Source organism: Rattus norvegicus, chromosome 1 (assembly GCF_036323735.1).
Source record: "Rattus norvegicus strain BN/NHsdMcwi chromosome 1, GRCr8, whole genome shotgun sequence".
Lineage (NCBI taxonomy): Eukaryota > Metazoa > Chordata > Mammalia > Rodentia > Muridae > Rattus > Rattus norvegicus.
This window is the reverse complement of record NC_086019.1, coordinates 71,746,382-71,767,237: the sequence shown is the minus strand read 5'-3', so window position 1 is coordinate 71,767,237 and position 20,856 is coordinate 71,746,382. Positions and strand designations below refer to the sequence as shown.

Genomic DNA, 20,856 nt, shown 5'->3' with positions numbered 1-20,856 from the left:
CTTTGAGACATGCAAAGATATAACACCAATATTTCTATATTATCACAAAAAGGCAAAACAAAAGAAACATTTTATGAGATTTCATTCACCATAATATCCAAGTGACTGAAAGACCTAACCAACAAGGTGATTTATAGACTAATTTCTCTTATGAATATTGATAAAATACTCAATAAAATATTTGCAATGTGAATCCAAGAACAAATCAAATATATCATTTATGATGATCAGGTAGACTTTAATCACAGAGAACTGAGGAAAGTTAAATACATAGAAGTCAATAAATGTATACCTTTATGTATTTATGAACACAAGCAACTTTTTTACATGCAGCAAGTAAAAAAGGTACTATTGAGAATTATAAAAACCCAGGGGATTTAGGGATGGGGTGCCATTTGAAGCTAGTGGGAGAAAATACTGGAGAAAATATCACATTTTTCTCATAAATTTAGTAAACAGGTCATAAATTGAGGAATCTGTTTGAACTAAGAAATGGAATGAATAATAAGTTGAGCAAGAGCTGTGGGTGATGGATAAGTAAAAACTGATAAAGTACATGCTACATATCCGTGAAAGTGCCATAATAAAACATGTTGTATATTCATTTAAATTTAAGCACAGTTATTGTTTAGACATTCTGTACCTATCACTGTTGTAAGATTATCTGCATTCTCAGAGGATATCAAATTCTCTAAACATGAGGCTCTTTATACCTGCCATGAGACTTGTGACACAATGGAAGGTGAAACCATGATATCAGAGTTTGAAAGTCCTACTTGAACAATTAATGTGTGTTTCATGGTAGATGAACACATTGATATTATTGATATCTTTCAAAAAACAGATTTTGAGTTAGTACTGGGACCAAATTTTGACAAAGTGGAATCTTTCCAGGGACCTTAATTTCAACAAATGTGTGATGTCATTCATCAACTACATCATCCTCATCTATATTTACCAACCAAGTTTATCACATGCACAGTGGACATCAGATGAAGTTTCTCAGGAGAATATCAAAGATTCCTCCAGGGGTGGAGAAAACACCTGCACAAAAGTAAATATGAATGAAGAGGTAGCATCACCCATGGTCACAGTAATAATAGTACATGGAATATATTGATACCTGTTTGATTTGCTGATTAGTGTGGCTCTTCACAATCGATAGGTCCAGGATCAAAGAAGGAAAAATATGTTCACCTTGAGTTTATTCTTCTTGCTCCTGAACATTCCACTTCTTATGACTTGTCTCATTTATCCCAGATGCTTTTGGAGTATGAGGCAGGATGAATATGAGAATAGAAGCCTGGAAAGAGGTTGTGCCTTCTTTATTCGTGCTGTAAAATGGCCTGTGGAAAAAGAGTATTTCAGTAATGCTTTGAATATACAGTAAGTGCTTTTGTATTTTACATGTAATTGTCATCATGAATATTTCCTGAGACTACTGAGGGTGAAGAGCAAAGCAATACTATGAGTCTTTTGTCCTATGTTGTTAACCTACAAAACAAGAAAGAACTCCAAATTTGATTAAATTCTTCATCTTGTATTATCACTTAAAATTGATCTGTGGTATAATTTTTTCCATCTATCTTCGAATTCCAGGGTAGAAACTGAGCAATAAAACAACTACTGACCATTGTCTACCATACATATCCTTCTCCTTGACAGTATCCATTGCAGAGTAGCCAAGGGCACCTTATTGACAGAATTCCCGTAAATTCTCCGAGTCTATCCTTCATCTGTTTAGACAAATGTCCATATAAACTTCTGGTGATTCTTTCATTTGAGTGAAGTTTCTAGTGCATGTGCTAGGATCACTAATGTTAGAAACACATCTATTTGTGCAGAGGTTTCAAGTGGATATTCAGTTATTCTCTTAAATTTCCTCCATGTCCCCATTTATGGACTGAAGCTGCATTAGGAATTGATGTAAGAAATCTGTTTTCTGTGATCTTCATTTATTGGTCTATACAAATTCATTGGGTTTTAGGTCTTACAAAGTCCAGTTCTTTACTATCTCTGTGGAATATAGAAGGAATGTTTTAACTGTAAAAAATGTGTTTGCAATAGTGGTGACAAGTTATTTCTCTTGTCATTATCCAGGATAAGAAGGCATATGATAGTTGGCAATACTAGAGAATAAAAATAAAGGTGTTATCTTGTAGCTCATCTCTCTGATTATTTAAGGAACGTATGTCTTTCCTCTTTATCTTGCTGATATTTAATATGGCACTTTTCATATCTAGCACTTTCATAATATTTTCTGTAATTTTACAAATTATATTTGCATATTTTAGCAGTGTGGGCACTATCCACAATTTTTTGGACTTCTTATGATTTTTTTTTTCAGACAGGGTACTTTAGGCCACAAAGACACCCTGATCACTGAAGTACAATGTGTTTCTGAGCGGTAACAGTGTAGGAATTAGTGTTTTATTTGTATAAGTACTAGTCTCAAATTTCTGTACTGTGTAATTGAAAGTTTTAAAGTCACTTTTTTGTATGTATTCATAAAGAATATTATAAAATGTTTTGTATTTATATATTAAGACACAACAAAAGTACAGTTTCTGGAGTACAAATATTGAAATCTTAGTAAAATCAATAATGAAGTAATATATTTGATGTTTATTAGTCAGATGTTTTGAAATAATGCTGAAGAGACAAGTGTTATTATTCTTTTCAAAAACATAAGCAAAAGTAGTATTATTCCACTGCAACTGAATTTTAGAAAGAGCATTTAAAGTAAGGATGATTATGTGGGTAAATAATAAATATATTGGCCCCTAATGAAAATTAATTTTAACTACATGAGCCAAGTATTACTATAGAAGATTTTGTAAACTCAACCTTCATTTTTCACTCCCTTAGCCAAAATAGTCAATTTCATAAAAATATCTTAAACTCAATGGCTCATACATCCAACGTGATATATATATATGTATATATATATATATACATATATATATCAATACATATATATAACTATATTCAAATAAATATGTGACCATATTTACTGTTTGGTCAAAGCATTTGATGACTTATTTACCTTCTTAGCAAACATCCAGAAGCTAAGGAAGAAAATACCTTTTTGTTAGAACATGAAAATTGTACATCTCACTTGTGACCCCTCATGAACACATAAAGGTTTTATGAGCTTCCAGTTTCTTTTATGATCACATTCTCATTACATAGGTCATTTCGATCTTTCGAAAGTGGAAAAATAAAATCCAGTACAGAATTGTCCTTCTATTGACTAGACATGATATCTATAAATTCCTATCCTAGTAACCCTTATTACCTTTTACAGAACACATACTGAAAACCAAAAGTATGCTCTGGCCTTGGCTTTTTCCATGAATGAAATCAACCTGAATCCTAATCTTTTACCAAATATGTCTCTAGTATTTACATATTCAACAGATGCTTGTGATTGGGAAGCCATATTCAAAAGTGTTATTCATTTGGATTTACAAGAACATAAAATTCTCCCTAATTATATCTGTACCGAAGACATCAAGTGTGGAGTGGCACTTACAGGATTTAATTGGGCAACAACTGTGACAATTCATATACTCCTAAACAATTTCATATTTCAGAAGGTAAGTGTTGAATGTATTTGTGTTTGTGTATCTGTGTGTGTGTGCTTATGTGTGTGTATGTTTGCATATGTGTGCATGTCTGCATGTTTGTGTGTGTGTGTGTGTGTGTGTGTGTGTGTGTGTAAGAGTATGTATCTATATTGGGGAAATGGTAGGAATTCATGAAATCAGACATCTCTCAGTTCCAACATGATCTGCTTAGTATGCCTTAGCCAATCTATGTAGTTCAAGAGTACTATTCCAAGTCATGATGAGGCTTCTGTCCTGGTCTTGCATGCTATAAAGATGAGGGAAGAAATAATATATAGCTGAGACTTATAAAAATCTGCAGAAAAATGTGTTTATAAGTTCTTAGGAATACATTATATCTTATGTTGCTTCCTGTGTTCTAGTTCATTCATCTTACTTATGGATCCTTTTATCCTGTCCTGAGTGATCATGAAAAATTTCCATATCTATATCAGATGGCCTCTGAGGATACATCACTAGCCCTTGCTCTGGTCTCCTTCATAATTCATTTCAGTTGGAATTGGGTAGGTTTAGCCATCTCGGACAATGATAAAGGTACCCAATTTCTCTCCTATTTGAGAAGAGAGATGGAAAAAAATACAGTCTGCTTTGCTTTTGTCAACATGATTCCAGTCAACATGCGTTTATTCATGTCAAGAGCTGAAGTGTATTACAACCAAATCATGACATCTTCCACAAATGTTGTTATCATGTATGGTGACAAAGACAGTACTTTAGCAGTGAGCTTTAGAATGTGGGTATCTCTAGGTATACAGAGAATATGGATCACCACTGCACAGTGGGATGTCACTCCTAGAATGAAAGATTTAACATTTGATAACTTATGTGGGACTTTTGCTTTTGGACAACACCATGGTGAAATTTATGGTTTAAAAAATTATGCCCAGACATTGAACCCTTTCATATACTCAGATGAATATTTGTTAAAGCTGGAATGGATGTATTTTAACTGTAATGTCACAGCATCTAAATGGAAGCCATTCAAGAACTGCTCATCTAATCACTCACTGGAATGGCTAATGACACATACTTTTGACATGGCCTTTATTGAAGGGAGTTATGACATATACAATGCTGTGTATGCTTTTGCCCATGCACTCCATCAAGTGACTTTTCAAAAGGGTGATAATCTTCCCACTGACAATAGGAAAGAACAAGATTATGACTGCAAAAAGGTCAGGCTTCTTCCATTATGTGATGTTTCATGTTATCAATGCCTTTAAGAGTCTCCTAGATGCCCAAGTCAAGCATACTAGAAAATATTTTACAAAATAGAATGATTTATGAATACTTTTCCTGCCATTCATATAAATCTATAGGTGTGCATAGAACTCTAAAATAAAGGAAATGGAAAAGAAGCCACAATTTGTCAAAATAACACTATGATTTTTCTCATAGATTACTTGCATATCATCACACATGTCCTAATATTGAAAACTCAGTCAATCTTTCCTTGTGAATACACTCAGCGTTGAATCTTTGCTCATTACTTGTCAAATATGTTGTAATCACTGTAGGGAATGGTTTGAACTAGAGATCCAAACTTGTGCTGTCCCCACTCAAGGTTGGGGACATTATGTGGTGCTCTGAGATACTCTTTATAAAGGAAATAGTGCTAGAATTCAGTTTACTACATTCATGTTCATGTGTGTGGATATATATTTCTCACTATATATTTGTTTGTTTCTGTGTCTCTGTATATCAGTATTTATATTTATATCTGTATATATATATATATATATGTCTAGATGGAGATGATATAGAGATTGAGACAGCAGAATATATATATATATATATATGTGTGTGTGTGTGTGTGTGTGTGTGTGTTCCAACTGCTTTCTGTATAGTTGATTTTGTTTAAGTGTATATTCCTGTGTGCATTTATAAATATATGTATGAGACTACATGTGCATGTTCTTTCATTTATTTATTTCTGTTTTGCTTTGCTTATGTGTTTTCAAATGAGAGCATAAATTTGTCTGTGTGCCAATGTCATTCTATGTTGGTGTCAGTATATGTGTATGTCTACCTATGCATATTTCTTTGGACATGCGTTTGCATGTATTTTTATCTGTGTGACTGGGTAGCTGTTTTGTGCGTTTTTCTGAATTTTGATATAAATTGTGTCTCTGTGTGTATCAGTAATTTGTAATGTGAGTGTGGGCATATATGTGTATGTTTGTGTAAATAAGTATGTGCTTCTGCTGTGTTTATATCCCTATAAGGATGTGAGTTTCTTATGTTTGTGTAAATAAGTATGTGCTTCTGCTGTGTTTATATCCCTATAAGGATGTGAGTTTCTCTCTGTTTCTTGAGTCCATCTGATTTATATTGCAAATATATGTTTTGGTGTCTACATGTATTTTGTTTTATAATCTCTTACAGGAGATCTAAAATTACAGGAACATTACAATTTCAATTATGCCATTACTTTCCCTGCATTTCCCTGTATTTCCATTACTTTTTACCTGCATTCTGTAAAGAAAATTGCCTTTAAGATGAATTAGGAACACATTTTCTTACTATAAGGAAGAATGTATAATCTGTAGCATGTTGCCTCTCTTTCAGCTGTGTTCCTTTCTGAGAAAGACCCACTTCACTAATCCTGCTGGGGACAGAGTGAATATGAACCAAATAGAAAAACTGCAGGAAGAGTATGACATTTTCTACATTTGGAATTTTCCACAGGGCATTGGTCTTAAACTGAAAATAGGAATATTCAGTCCATATTTTCAAACTGGTCAACATCTACATTTGTCTGAAGATATAATAGAGTGGGCAAAAGAAGGTTCACAGGTGGGTTCAGCCTAATTATACTAATTTAAATTCCACAGCAGTAAACATGTCAAGTATGAGCACCCAATAATCCTTGAAACTGTTGAAATGAAATTGATTGTCATGTGAGAGTCCAAGTTTTAGCCTCCCAATCTGTGTTTATTCCTTTCATATTTTCAGATGTGATTTTATTAATTCACTGAGGATTTCTAACATTTATACAATGTATTTGTGTCATATCAAAATTTGTATTGTGCCTTTAACACTATAAGAAAGTGGTTTTACAAAACAGTTTATTATTATTTCTAGTAAAATTAGCAATACTTTATTAGTCCTATTTTTACTACTAGAGAATGATTTTGAGTCTTATTTTTAAATTCTTCAAAAGATGCTTAAAACCTCCTGCTCATTATAAATTCAACACAATCAGTACCTGATTTTTATTATATAATTGTAAAGCCTTTTTATAAACTAGTCCTTAATTTATAACACTTCTATCTAACCATACACTAACATTTTATGACAACTTTAGATACTTTATGAACTATATGTTGGTTTTACTGTTTTTTATTATGGGTATGGATTTTTTCTGCATGTATATTTGTGCAACACCTGTATGTACGTTATTTATGGATGAGTGGAGAGTTACTCAAAGCATTTGCAAGAGCTCCAAGCTCCATGCCACTCCGTGTGTGCTGGAAATCAAAATCGTTTCCTCTTTACTGCTAGCAATATTCTTAAGAGCTGAGCCATGTTTTAGCCCTGATTCATACTTTGTAAAAGATAATGTTGACCAAAGGAAACTTTTCAGCCCCATTAATTCTTGCATAAAACATTCAAACAAACAAGGGTGTGTATAATTTCCTTCTCAATAAGGCAAGGAATTGGTAGTAATAAAATATGCCTTTGAGGAACTTTTAAAATGTAATATCTATTAGGCATGCTAGGTATACTACAGGTACTAATTCTCGTGTGCTTGGTCTTAATATATCATATTCTAACTGTTCCAGAAAAAAGTTGTTTAAATGTCTTCAGACTTGATATGAAGTAATTCTCAGATTTTTCAGACAATACAAAATTTAGAGTTGATCTTTTTACTCAGTGCCATTGAGGCTATCATTCTTAGGAAAAAAAAAAACAAAAGAGCTGAAAACATAGTTACAGAGTTACATATTAATTTAGAGAATGACATTGAAATCTTTTGTGTTTTCTGATCAGGACTTATATGATCCACATAAACACATCTACTACATGTAGATTTTAAAAATTAAATTACAGATTTTAAAAATGAAGCCAGTATTCTATGAAGATGTATCATAATACCATTTTGGAAAGTAATAACTAAAAACATGAAGACATCAAGGCAATAGGTTTCCAAACCTTAGGGTTATAGACTTAAGTGAGAGTATATTCAATGTTACACTAAACAAAGCAAGAAATGATTGTAAGAATATTTAAAAAATCAAAGAAGAAAGTAACCACCTCTGGAAAAATACAGTGAAATCTGAAATCTTTACTACAATAAGACATTGAGTAAATATAAGACAAAAAGGTTCCACACTGTTACAAAACGATTAATGAATTTCAAACTCAATATATATAATGAAAAAAATAAAATGAAACAAATATCTCAGTGAAAAGACTCACAAAATGAGTGCTCTAAATTAAGGATAGGATGGCAAGACTTGAAGACAAAGCACAAGGATTAGAAACTTCAAATGATGACAAATATTAAAAAAGAGAGAGCATGAAAATAATAGTGTCCAAGAGAGTATGATTAAAAGATAATATTTAAGACATATTGGTACAATACAAAGAAGGACACAGTCTAGGTATCAACAGTAAATTCATTATATTCCAGCTGTGTATTTCCAAAGAAATGTGGGAAATGTCGACATCTGTCTAGTAAAGGCATTTAAATAGCAAACGATCAAATTGCAAAATGAAATAGTCCTCAACATATTTGGTTTAAAATTTGTTGTGGAACAAAGGAGGAAAATAAAAGCTACAGGAGAGGACCACATGTCATAGAAAAATCCCTCTCTAGATAACAGCAGGTTCTACCAGCATCACTTATATTTAAAGGAAAGTGGTGAATTATTTTATTCATTCATTAACCTTACATCCAAACAACAGTTTACTCCATACTCTACTCCTAATCCTAGTCTTCTCCCATCCTTCTGCTCCTTTCCATTTAATATTCCTTCCATTTTCAGAAAAGGGGAATCCCAATCAGACACCAATATTTTTTGGCAGATCATGTTGCACAACAACTAGGCACAGTTTCAAATTTTCCTAATGGGAACATGGGAGGAGGTAGCCCAGTATAGGTAAAGATTCCCAAAGGTAGACAACAGAATGAGACACAGAATCTTCTACTGCTTTTAGGAACCCAACATAATGCCCAAACTTCACAAAGGTTTCAAATCTTTAGAGGATAGACTATAGTTCCATGCAATTATTTTTGGTAAGCGGTTCAGTTGCTGTGTGCCCTTATGGGCCCACGTAAGTTGATATGTCATATTTTGTGTTGTGTCCTTGATTGCTCTGGCTCCAACAATCATTCCTTCTCCTCTTATCCAGGTTCTCCAAATTTTGCCTATTGTTTGGATGTTGAACTTTGAATCAATTTCTGGGTGAATTCTCTCTGGCAATGGTTATACTAAGCTCTTGCTTGCAAATATATCAAAATATTATTACAAATATCAGTGGTGGGCTTTTGCTCATGGCAAGGTTTTCAACCTAGGCCAGTCATTGTTTAGCTATCCCCTCATTCCCTGCTACATCTTTAGTCATGCATGTCTTTAGGCAGAGTAAATCGTAGATTAAAGATTTTATGGATGGGATGTTATCTTAATCCCAACACTGGAAATCTTGCCTGGATTTAGCCATGGCCATCCTCATAGGTTTCTGGGAGTTTCTATTGCCCTGGGATTCTAGCTTGACTTAGAGATGCTACCCACTTTAGTGGTCTTTCCAAACAATCTGATCTTCTGTACTTCCTTCTGTTGTCATCCCACTTCACTCAGTCTCTCATTCAGTCCCCAATCCCATTCACCCATGATGTCTATTCTAATTTTGCTTCTCAGGGAAATACATCTATCCCACCTTGTGGCATCATTATTAACTACTTTAGTTATGTGCCTTGTAACACACCATGGATATTCTTAAAGGATGAGGATAAAAATTGTGTATTTAAAACATTTAGAGTCATGACTGTCAATTCATTTACTATATCCAGTAAATTTACTCCTCCTAGAAGAGGAGACAGATAAATTTTCAGGATGGATACAATTACAATAAGTCATAACTAATAAATGAGCACTACAGAAGACATTCAAAGAACTCCATCATATTTAGACATAAGATGAACATAAGAAGTCAAAATAAACTATGAATACCACTTGAATGCTTGACAGAAAAACAAGTATTAGAAAAATATCAAATATTTAAGTTAAAAACCAAATCATAATTTACACATAATTTATAATAATAAGTTAGTGTTTATGGTCGTCTCTCTAATCAGAAATCATAGAAAATGAGTTTAGTTTATTTTTAAGATATTTTTATTGATTCATTTGGAATTTCAAATCATGTGCTATGATCATACTCAATTCCCAGTCCTTTCATTTTCCCTCTCTAGAAAAACACCCCTCAAAAATAAGATAAATTAAATTTATAAAGTTCTATTTTTGTTCCTATGTACTCACTAGATGTGATGGTTTGTGTATGCTTGGCCCAGGGATTGGCACTATTCGAAGGAGTGTCCTTTTAGGAGTAGATGTGTCCTTGTTGGAGAAGTTTTGTCCATGTTGGAGTAGGTATGTCACTGTGGGTGTAGGTTTTAAGACCCTCATCCTAGCTGCCTAGAAATCAGTGTTCTGTTAGCAGCTTTCAAATGAATATGGAGAACTCTCATCTCTTCTTGCACCATGTCTTCCTGATGCTGCCATGCTCCATGATGATAATGGACTGAAAGTGTTAAGCTGTAAGCTAGCCCCAATTACATTTTGTCCTTATAAGAGTTTATTTGGTCATGGTATCTGTTCACAGAAGTAATATCCTAACTAAGACACTGGAGCATGGTCAAACTCTCAATTCCTGCTCCATGAAGAGAAATTATTTATTTCCTCCAAATCTCCCTCAAGAAGCATTCAATTATGAAAAGTTAACTTCAGATTTTTTACCATATATTTTTAAGATTTGTTTTTATGGTTTCCCATTTAAGCAGCTTAGGTTTTTGGATTCTGGGAGAAGTATGCAGGTTGGGATGACCGTAGGAGTTGCTACAAAAAATTTCCCTGTACCTCCTTAGAATCTATGAAATTACAATCATTCATATTACTGCTAGCATGTGAAAAGCACAAAGAGCAAATATAATGGGGTTCTACATGGTTTATAGTGTTAACATAGACAAAAACATGGGGCCTAAGTACATCAAGGCTATAGACAAAGACAAGGTACTCAAGGTCAGCATAGCCCATGTACATCAACATGGTTTCAGGCTGCAGTCCAGATCATTAAAATTTCAAATTATTCAGTCATAACACATGCCATGAAAATCAACATAGACTCCAGATACAATAGGAGCAAGGACTGAGACATAGTCAGCAGCAGCAGTACGGATCCTGACATCTCTCTAGCCTCAGGTGGCAGTGTAGTTCACTCAGATCAGTATGGTTCCAACTGACAACAGAATCCATGGACCTCAGCATGACTTCATTTATCAATGGAGCCTAATGGCATCCACATGGCTTTTCGTTGTAACATTGATCAAGGATATCAATACATATCCCATTGGCAACAATACCTCAAGGCTTGACATGCGCCATTGTGGCAGCAGCCACCATATTTATCTGCAAAAACTTTTGTAGGAACATAGACCACAGACATAAGCAAAGCCTCTGGGTTCAGTAAGACTACAGGCCCAGATACGGCCCTGGGTACTGTATGGAGCTGGATATCATCATGACTACAGATAACTGCACAGGCTACTCACTTCAACATGGCCACTGGGGAAAGATTGGTCTATGAAAAATAGACCTTCATTTGTGGTCTCCATGGGGGTAAAACAATTGCTTATATACATGAACATGGCACTTCTGCAAAAGGGGTAGGTGGGTGTGGGGAAACAACATAATAAAGTATAGCAGATGAATTGTAATGATAATGTAACTTCATTTATCTTTTGCGGACATGCCTGAAATAATCTGGACTAAACATCTTCCAACAGACTTCAACACCTCAAATGAAAGATCATGTACTGTGTGTTGTAATATGTATTAATTAATCACTGCATCTGGTTTACTACCTACCTCAATTGTTTATTATACCCAATGAAACCTACATATATAGCCTTCACGTTTTAATATGTATTCAACAACACAGTAAATGGACATTGCCCACCCTCCATGATAATCTGTTATTATTTACTAATTCTATGTTCCATTTCAGGTGCTCTTAAGCCCAATTAGATACGTGTCTGGGCCATGTGTTCTTGGCCCACACCTGTGGCTCTCTCTGTGCTTTTCTACCCCATGGGAACTGTGTCTTTCCTCTGTTTGCACTCTCTTCCAGCATGGAAAACTTCTTCCTCCTTCTCTCCCAATCCCTGAGAATCCTAAAATCCAGCATCTGTCTGTCCTCCCCACCTGTTGGCTATTGGCATCCTTTATTTACCAATCAGTACCAATTGGAGACAGCTTCCAAGAAGCTACTAACAGACACTCTAGTGCATACAGTTTTTTGAGAAACATGTGGCAATCATAAAACAAGCAGCTACATGTATATAAAAATGACTCCATTCCACAAAGGTGAAACATCACACACATGAACTCAAGGATGGACCTATGTTACTATCCAAAAACATGCAGAGAAGAATTTTAACAACGTCTAGGGCCCATTCAGAATTTTTAAAAGGAAAAAACAGAAACCTGTTAGGTGAAGGACTGAAGGAGCTGAAGGACTTTTCAACATCATAGGAAGAACTACAATAAGAGCTAACCAGTCCCACAGAGTTCCCAGACTCTATACCTTGAACTAAAGAGTACACATGGAGGGACCCATGGCTCGAGTTGCATATGTAGCAGAAAATAGACTTATCTGGCATCAATGGGAGGTGAAGCCCTTGATGCTATGAATACTTGATACAAAAGTGCAGAGAAATGCTAAGGCTGTGAGGCAGGAGTAGGCGTGTGAGTAGGGGAGCACCCTCTAGAAACTGAGGAAAGGGAAGGATAGGGTGTTTTTGGAGGGGAAACCGGGGAGGAGAACAATATTTGAAACATAAATAAATAAAAATAACCAACAAAGGTTTTAAAAAAACTAGAAAAGAGGTCAAGTTTTTGTAGTGGTACATGTCTTTAATCTACATTCTTTGAATTAATAATAAGGATAATCTCATTTCACTCTACCCACTCATTCCACTTGTCTTTTCTATTGAATCAACTAAAACATGGGCTGAAATGGATACTGCTCCTTAAGTAAAATGAATATGGATAAGAAAATGCATTTTTTTCAATTCATCCTTAAAATAGTCTTTAAAATCTTACTAAGTGTGAAATTAAATAATTACAATAAATACAAAATAAAGGGAAGTACTGTGACCTGATGTATATAGGAAGTTGAAATCGACCAATACTGCATCTTGTTTCAACAAACACAAAAACCAAAAGAGAAGAGTTATGCTTATTTATCTTTCTGAAGAACATGACATGACCCAGTGAATAAAAGACTCTGTGATGGCAACATCAAATGGAACATGAAACAAAGGATGCCAATTTAGAATGCAGAAATCTGCAAAATCCCAATGCAGCATGTAAATACCCACCACCAGATTCTTTTAATACCAAGATTTTGTTAACATAAGAAATACTTCATTTAACTTTAAGCAATCCCTATTTTCACCATATTTACAAGGTCTATGCAGTCTTTTCACTTCAGGAAACACTCGACCTTCTACCTCACTGTACAGAAACTCAGCACCTCCTTACCACAAATGAAATAGAGGTTGTCATACACAGCTGTTTTTCTGTTTCTTGTCAATTTGTTAAGGTTTGCTATCTGAATGTCTTTGAGGTTATTTTGGTGATCGAATATTTGAGGCCCTATTTATGATGATTTTTAATTTCCTTTCACAAAACTGGTTACTATGTTGCTGTTATTAATCATTAACTATAAGCAAATTGAGGAGGAAAGGGTCAATTTAGCTCACAGGTAACACTCAAGAGAAGACATGGCCTGGATCTGGAAAATGCAACTGAACTGTAGTCACTTAAGTAACTCTGCATAGTGGCTTGTTCTGCCTGATTTATAATGTACCGTTGCCTAAAAGCAACACTGCTGTCAATATTTAGGCACTCCTACATCAATTAACAATTTAAAATAAACTTCACATGCATCATGACAGGCTAGACTGACAGAGAAAAATTCTCTATTAGGATTCCCTGTACCTTTATTATGTACTTTGTGTTAAAAAGACAAAAATTAAATAGAAGAACCAGCTTGCAATTCATGCACTATTTGCACACAAGACGCTAATACCTCTTCTTCCTGAATTTCAAGTTACTGGGAAACAATTAAACTCTTCTACAACTGTTTTTCCATATATTGATGTCTGTCATCATACAAGCACAAAGTAAAATCTGGTAACTTTGTTGGTGTACATAATATAAGCTTATTAATATTACATGCCAATGTGTAATTTTGCAAGGGTAATTAAATCTCCTGATAGCACAATACATCTATTTTTCTTTAGATGCTGACCTCTGTGTGCAGTGCTGATTGTGGTCCTGGATTTAGAAAATTCAGGAAGAATGGAATGCCAGCTTGCTGTTTTGATTGTAGTCCCTGCCCAGAAAACAAAATCTCTAATGAGACAAGTGAGTTTTTCCTTCAGGGATAAGTACTTCCAGTTTATTATAATTTTGCACCTATATAAAAACATTTAAGTAGTCTAAAGTGGAGCATTAAAATATATATCATTTTCTTAATTCAGTCATTACAGGAGTACAATAATTAAAGATATCATTAAGGAAAAAGTAGAACTTGTCATTTTCATTGAAACATTTAAAATTAGTTGTAGGTGACATATTCTCAAACAGTTTTGATAAAAAACTACAGTATTAGTGTGTTTTAGAGAAGAACTTTTCTAGTGATTAAAAATATATGTAGATGAGAAATTTTTAAAACATGTATTACTCTTGTCTTGGTCTATGTACCCTTACATAAGTTTATGCACATCTATGAAGTACAGAAGGACATGGAAGACAGAATAAGGGATGGGGTAGGGGAACCAGATTCAAGCTCTCTGTAAGACTAAGGAAGAGGCCAAATAATAATTTGCAAAATCATCAGAAACTGTTAAGCACAATATAGGAGATTTTGTACAATTGAAAGACATTTTGATAAAATAAACCCAGTCATTTTAAGAAAATTTAACAGAATCTTATGCCTTTATTAGAAGCTGTTTTCAAAAATCAATGTTCAATGTTGTTTGAAATGTAAAAAATTGAGAATCACTGTTAACACATGATGCATAACAATTAGAAGTACTACACTGAATACTAACACTCAATACTAGTACACATAGAACCTAGTTATATTTTCCAAAATAGAATACATAAAATTGGTTTTCCTTAATGGAATTAACCACAATTTTCAAATGGTATTTAAACTTGTGTAGCCCATATTAGTCAAATAAATATTTAGTGAAGATTTACTAAATACAATTGGCATGCATGCATTTGTATCTTTTTTGGGGGGGTCTGTTATCTTATATAATTGAATGGAAGTCCTTAAAGGCTTTTATGGCCAGTAAAATGTCTTAGCACTTAAATCCTTTCTCACTAGTTATGATGATGTTAGTTTATTCCAAGAACCCATATATTAGGAGTTAACCAACTCCTATCTGTTATTTTCTCATATTCATGCATTTCTCCATAAAAAATAAAAATATGTGATTCAACAGGGCTCTTTGGGTACACATGATATTGGTGCAAGGAACCAAACTCAAGTACTAAGAGCAACACATTCTCTTCATAACCAAAGTAAAATCCCATTCACTCAAATTAAATGAGACCAGATGTCAACAAAAGCATTGTTCTGTGTAGAAGACTTCAAATTTGGAAGCATATTATCTCTAATTATAATCATCCAATAATTCAGTGCAAAGGCAATCAGAGTTCCTACACATACAATGGCATGAATTACAGAGTATTTTATATTCACTGATAGGGTTACTATTTTTTATGAGAAGGCAGCAAGAATGTGGTGGTATTCATATTCATATATCAAAAGGGGACAAAACTTGATATAATTTTCTTATATTTGCAGTTAAAAACAATGATAATAGTTTCATATAAACTTCAGTCCTCATTCTCAGCCTCATATTTCACTCATATAAACCTAATTACACTTATGTTCAAACATTTATTATTTTTCATGTAAACATGCTTATAAATATATACACCCATGTAGTAAAATAGACAAAAATATGTGTTGCTTCTATTACATATAACAATATAAACATTTAGTAATAGAATCAATAATTTTATGTAGCAATGACCTTCAATGTATTTTCAGCAACCAGATTCACATATTGCAATACTTCTTCTGTATACTTAAATGAAATACCCTGACAATAAAATTGCTGAACCTGCACAATAACACTTTCATTTCTCCATTAGATGTGGAGATGTGTATCTTGTGCCCAGAGGACCAATATGCTAACACAGAGCAGAATCACTGCATTCAAAAACCTCTTATCTTTCTTACTTATGAAGAACCCTTGGGGATCACAATTTCTTTAATGGCCTTGTGCTTCTCCGCACTCACAGCTGTGATTCTTGGGGTCTTCGTGAAACACCACAGTACTCCCATTGTTAAGGCTAGTAATCACATTCTCACCTATATCTTGCTGATCTCACTCATCTTTTGTTTCCTTTGCCCGTTGCTCTTCATCGGCCATCCAAACTCGGCCACATGCATCCTACAGCAAATCACATTTGGAGTTGTATTCACAGTGGCTATTTCCACAGTGTTAGCCAAAACAATTACTGTCATTCTGGCATTCAAAGTCACAGCCCCTCAAAGAATGATGAAGTACTTTCTTGTTCAAAGGGCATCTAACTACATCATTCCCATGTGTACTCTCATCCAAGTTATTGTATGTGCAGTCTGGCTAGGAGCTTCTCCTCCTTTTGTTGATATTGATACACAATCTGAACATGGTCACATCATCATTGTTTGCAACAAGGGTTCAGTCACTGCCTTTTACTGTGTCCTGGGATACCTGGCCTGCTTGTCCTTTGCAAGTTTCTTTCTGGCTTTCTTTTCCAGAAACCTGCCTGGTAACTTCAATGAAGCCAAGTCCATGACATTCAGCATGCTGTTGTTCTGCAGTGTATGGATCACTTTCCTTCCTGTTTACCATGGCACCAAAGGCAAAGTCATGGTGGCTGTGGAGATCTTTTCCACATTGGCTTCCAGTGCAGGGATGCTTGGTTGCATCTTCATTCCCAAATGTTATACAATACTGTTTAGACCAGACAAAAATTCTCTTCAAATGATCAGGGAGAAATTGTCTTCCCATACTCACATTTCATGAAATCTAACTGACACATGTATAGTTGGTTCATAATCACCAAACATTACATTACATTAGTGTAACTATTTTTGTAATGACTCTCACTGTTTCTTCTAATGATATTGCATAGTAATATCATGTCTATGTATGTCTACATTGTCTCCTATGATCTTCTACAGTGTTCTACAACAATCTTCCTCTTTGCCAGGAAGAGTTAATAGAATCCTGATCCATTTTAAGAATTAGATGTGTTCTAGGAACATAAGAGAGAAATGTTTTTAACAATATGTTGATATAATATTTTAAGTGATTAATTGATGTCTTAGCAATTAAAATACTGCCCTGCTCTTGTAGAGGAACTTATTCAATACCTAAACCCACCAACTGCTACTAACAATCTCCTGTAACAATAGCTACAACAGAACAGATGATCTCTTCCGGGCTCCAAATTCACCTGAACTTATTTATTCTCATAATGAAACGCATACTAAAATTTCATAAAATTTTAAAAACATAGAAGAATATGATTAAGGCATTCTGCTTTTCAATGTTCTACTTAGATGTTAGAATTACAGGAACCAACAAAGTAAGGATGAGTGTAGAACCATGAAAGGCAGCCTGGTTTCTAGTTGAGATATTGCTAGAAACCCTGGTGACCCTAAAGGGATAGTAGGCATTTCTTGTGACTCTTGAGCACCCACCCTTCTCAGTAGCCATGGCCTTTCATAGATTTGTGGGAATCAATCACATAAGGACAATGCCCCAAACCCCTCCATAGTTAGAGGATGTGACCTATAGCCAAGCAGGCTCAAGACAGAGAGAGAAGAGACTTAGCCAATAAACTTTCCTTCCCAAACACTCGTCCCTCCAACAGTATTTAACTCAAGCCCACCCAGAAAAGCAGGGTATAGTTTTACTTATCTACTTTCCACCATGACGATAAATTTCTTCAAGCCATGAACTGCCTCTTTTCACTGGGATCCTCCATGGGGAGCCATGGAGAAGGCCTTGGAATATAGAGCAGCTGTCTAATCTCCCATAGAAAGCCTCTCTGTGCTCCCAATCAATCCTACCACCATCAAGACAAGGACTCTCTCAGTAAAACCAACCAGATCCCCCCCTTGGATCTACACTTAATTCTCAGCTCTTCTGTGGCTCCCAGCTATGCCTGGGTCTCCAAGAGTCTGACAATCAGCTCTGGTTGTCCAGGGGACGTCAGAATGTGCTTCTGTAACACTCTGACACTTGGTCAGTTGTACTTACTTCGAGATGCCCCCTATTGAGACAAGGAGATGCAGACTGATGCAAAAGAAAAAGGTTTATTTTCCAATGCATCAGGACCACCCTCAATCAGTCCCTTGAGTGACTAGAAGGTGACCCTATGAGGCAATTATGAGCATATTTTTCACTTTGTAGAGACACAGTCTACATTAGCAAGTTTAGAGTTCAAACTTATTGGCCAAGCATATTGACGTTTAAATTTATTGGCTAGCAAGCATGGACAGATCATGACAGCATTTGAACTCTACCTAGGACTTTCCAGAGGGTGACTATCAGTCAGTACATTCTGTGAACGTTTTTATTCTAGAAAACGTTTTATTCCTGTGGGTGGAGAATGGAACTTGGCTTAGCCTTGATCCAAGGCAGAAAGCAGGAATCTGGTCTAGCCTTGACTCCAGGTAGATGGGTATAAGCCTAGCTAAAACCTTTAGTGTCCTTTACTTACCCACCCCAAAAGTAGTGTCCTGGGACTTCTCCAAAAACTGAACCCACCTGGCAAGAGTGTGGGCTAAGTGCGGTCGTAACTTCTGGAGTCCTGCCTCCCTGAAAGGCTGAGTCCTGTGGCAAAGCAGATGCAGGACCACCATAGCTCTACAGATGGAATAAGAAGAAAGATGACTAGGCTTATATTCATGCATTTCACATAAGAACTCTCAACTTTAAGTATACCATAAAAGACACAGTTAAGAAATTGACAAGAAAGCCTAGTGTGTTGAAACAATCTCTTCAATATATGGAATTAATAAACCTCTGTGACAAATATAAACTTCGACATACCAGGGAACACTGAGGCAGGCAGTCACTGGGGGTCTATGCTGAGAGCAGCTAATGGGTGTTGTTCAAAAATCACCTGTGGATGATGCTTATGGGAGTCAGCAATTAGCAAAGATAGATAAGGGAGGGGGGAGAAATCAAGCACACACACACACACACACCACACACACACACACACACACACACACACCACACACACACACTCACACACACACACCACACACTCACACAGAGAGAGAGAGACAGAGACAGAGATAGATAGATAGAGAGAGAGAGAGAGAGAGAGAGAGAGAGAGATTGAGATTGAATAAGGATTACAGACAAACACATGGGCAAACAGACTGACAAACACATACATTTTTCACACATTTGATGACTAGAGCAATGCTTCCACAAAAAGGCTCCAAGCATTTCACATATACACATATGTGCATATATATATATATATATATATATATATATATATATATGCACACACACACACATCTACACAAGTACTTGTGGGCAGATGGAATGAAACTCCAAGCCGGCTTCAAGCATTTAATACAATATATTAAGCAGAAGCAGAAACAAGCTCCAAAACACACAACAAATACACTTGACATGTATACATACATAAAGATATAATGGAGAGAACAAAGTTCCAACACACTCTCACACAAAATTTTCATATATATATACAAATCCCATGGGGAAGAGAGCAGACCACACAGGAGTACAGACATCCTAAGGCTGCAGGACAGACAGCCACCTCTGCACACTTTGGCCCACATCCCTGCACAGTGCCTCTGGGCAGAGGGATATAGGAAAAGACATCCATGGATACCCACGGTTCTGGGGTTCTGGTCTGTGCTTAGGACCAAAGTGATCCCACCAAAGAGCTTCCTACACCCAAATCCCATGAGGGAGAGAGCTGGAACCTCAGAAGTGTGGATACTCCTGAGAGGTCAGAGAAGAACACCCTCTGCCCACAGTCCAGACCCAAGAGGGATTTGCGCAGTGCCAACTGTGCCTTGTGGGTGCAAGGACCTACACGAGCAATCAGGACAGGACCTTTTGATTCTTGTCTGCACCTAGAGCTAGAAGACAGTCTCCAGGAGTACCACCATAGCTGAAAGCAGAGGTAAGACCCACTTTTCTGCTACCAAGTGACCTGTCTTTTGGATACAGGATACAAGGAGGCAGTAGTCCTCTGGGTCAGGGCACTTCCTGTTCCTGGCTCTGCCCAGAAGTGAACTGATACCATCCCACAGTTCCCTGGACCCAAATCTCATGGGGGAGAGAGCTGGAACCTAAGAAGTGTGGATACTCTTGAAAAGTCAGAGGAGAATACCCTCTGCCCACAGTTCAGACACAAGAGAGAATTGCATAGTGCCGACTGTGCCCGCTGGGGTCAAGTACATACACGAAGAATCATGGGCAGCATAGTTTGATTCCTGCCTGTGCCTAGAGCTGGAAGACAGACTCTAGGAGTGACACTACAGCTGAAAGCAGAGTACCTGTTCTCAGGAAAGGCTGAAAGAAAACAGGAAAATACTTCTACAGGAGTGCTGACACAGAAGCCTATAGCAGGGCCAAGTCAATCCCAGAAACAGCAAGACAAGCAAACAAGAGAGACAATCCAATGGCTAGAGGCAAGTGCAGGAAATTAATCAACAGAAACCAAGACTACTTGAAACGATCAGAGTCCAGGTCTCCCACCAAAGAAAATACTGGGTATCCAAATCCACAAGAAAAAGATTTAGGTTTGAAATCACATTTTTTGATAATGATGGAGGACTTTAAGAAAGACATAAAGAACTCTATTAGAGA

At 35.9% G+C, this 20,856-nt stretch overlaps 1 protein-coding gene across 1 annotated transcript; it reads left to right on the top strand.

Moving 5' to 3' along the window:
- Positions 1 to 1,189: 1,189 nt before the first annotated feature.
- Vom2r15 (vomeronasal 2 receptor, 15) lies at positions 1,190 to 17,010 on the top strand. Its single transcript, NM_001099490.1, has 6 exons — positions 1,190 to 1,386; positions 3,308 to 3,599; positions 3,992 to 4,804; positions 6,198 to 6,425; positions 14,161 to 14,284; positions 16,091 to 17,010. Exons 1-6 carry the CDS (start codon positions 1,190 to 1,192, stop codon positions 17,008 to 17,010), a joined length of 2,574 nt encoding a protein of 857 aa, NP_001092960.1.
- The last annotated feature ends 3,846 nt before the right edge of the window (positions 17,011 to 20,856 follow it).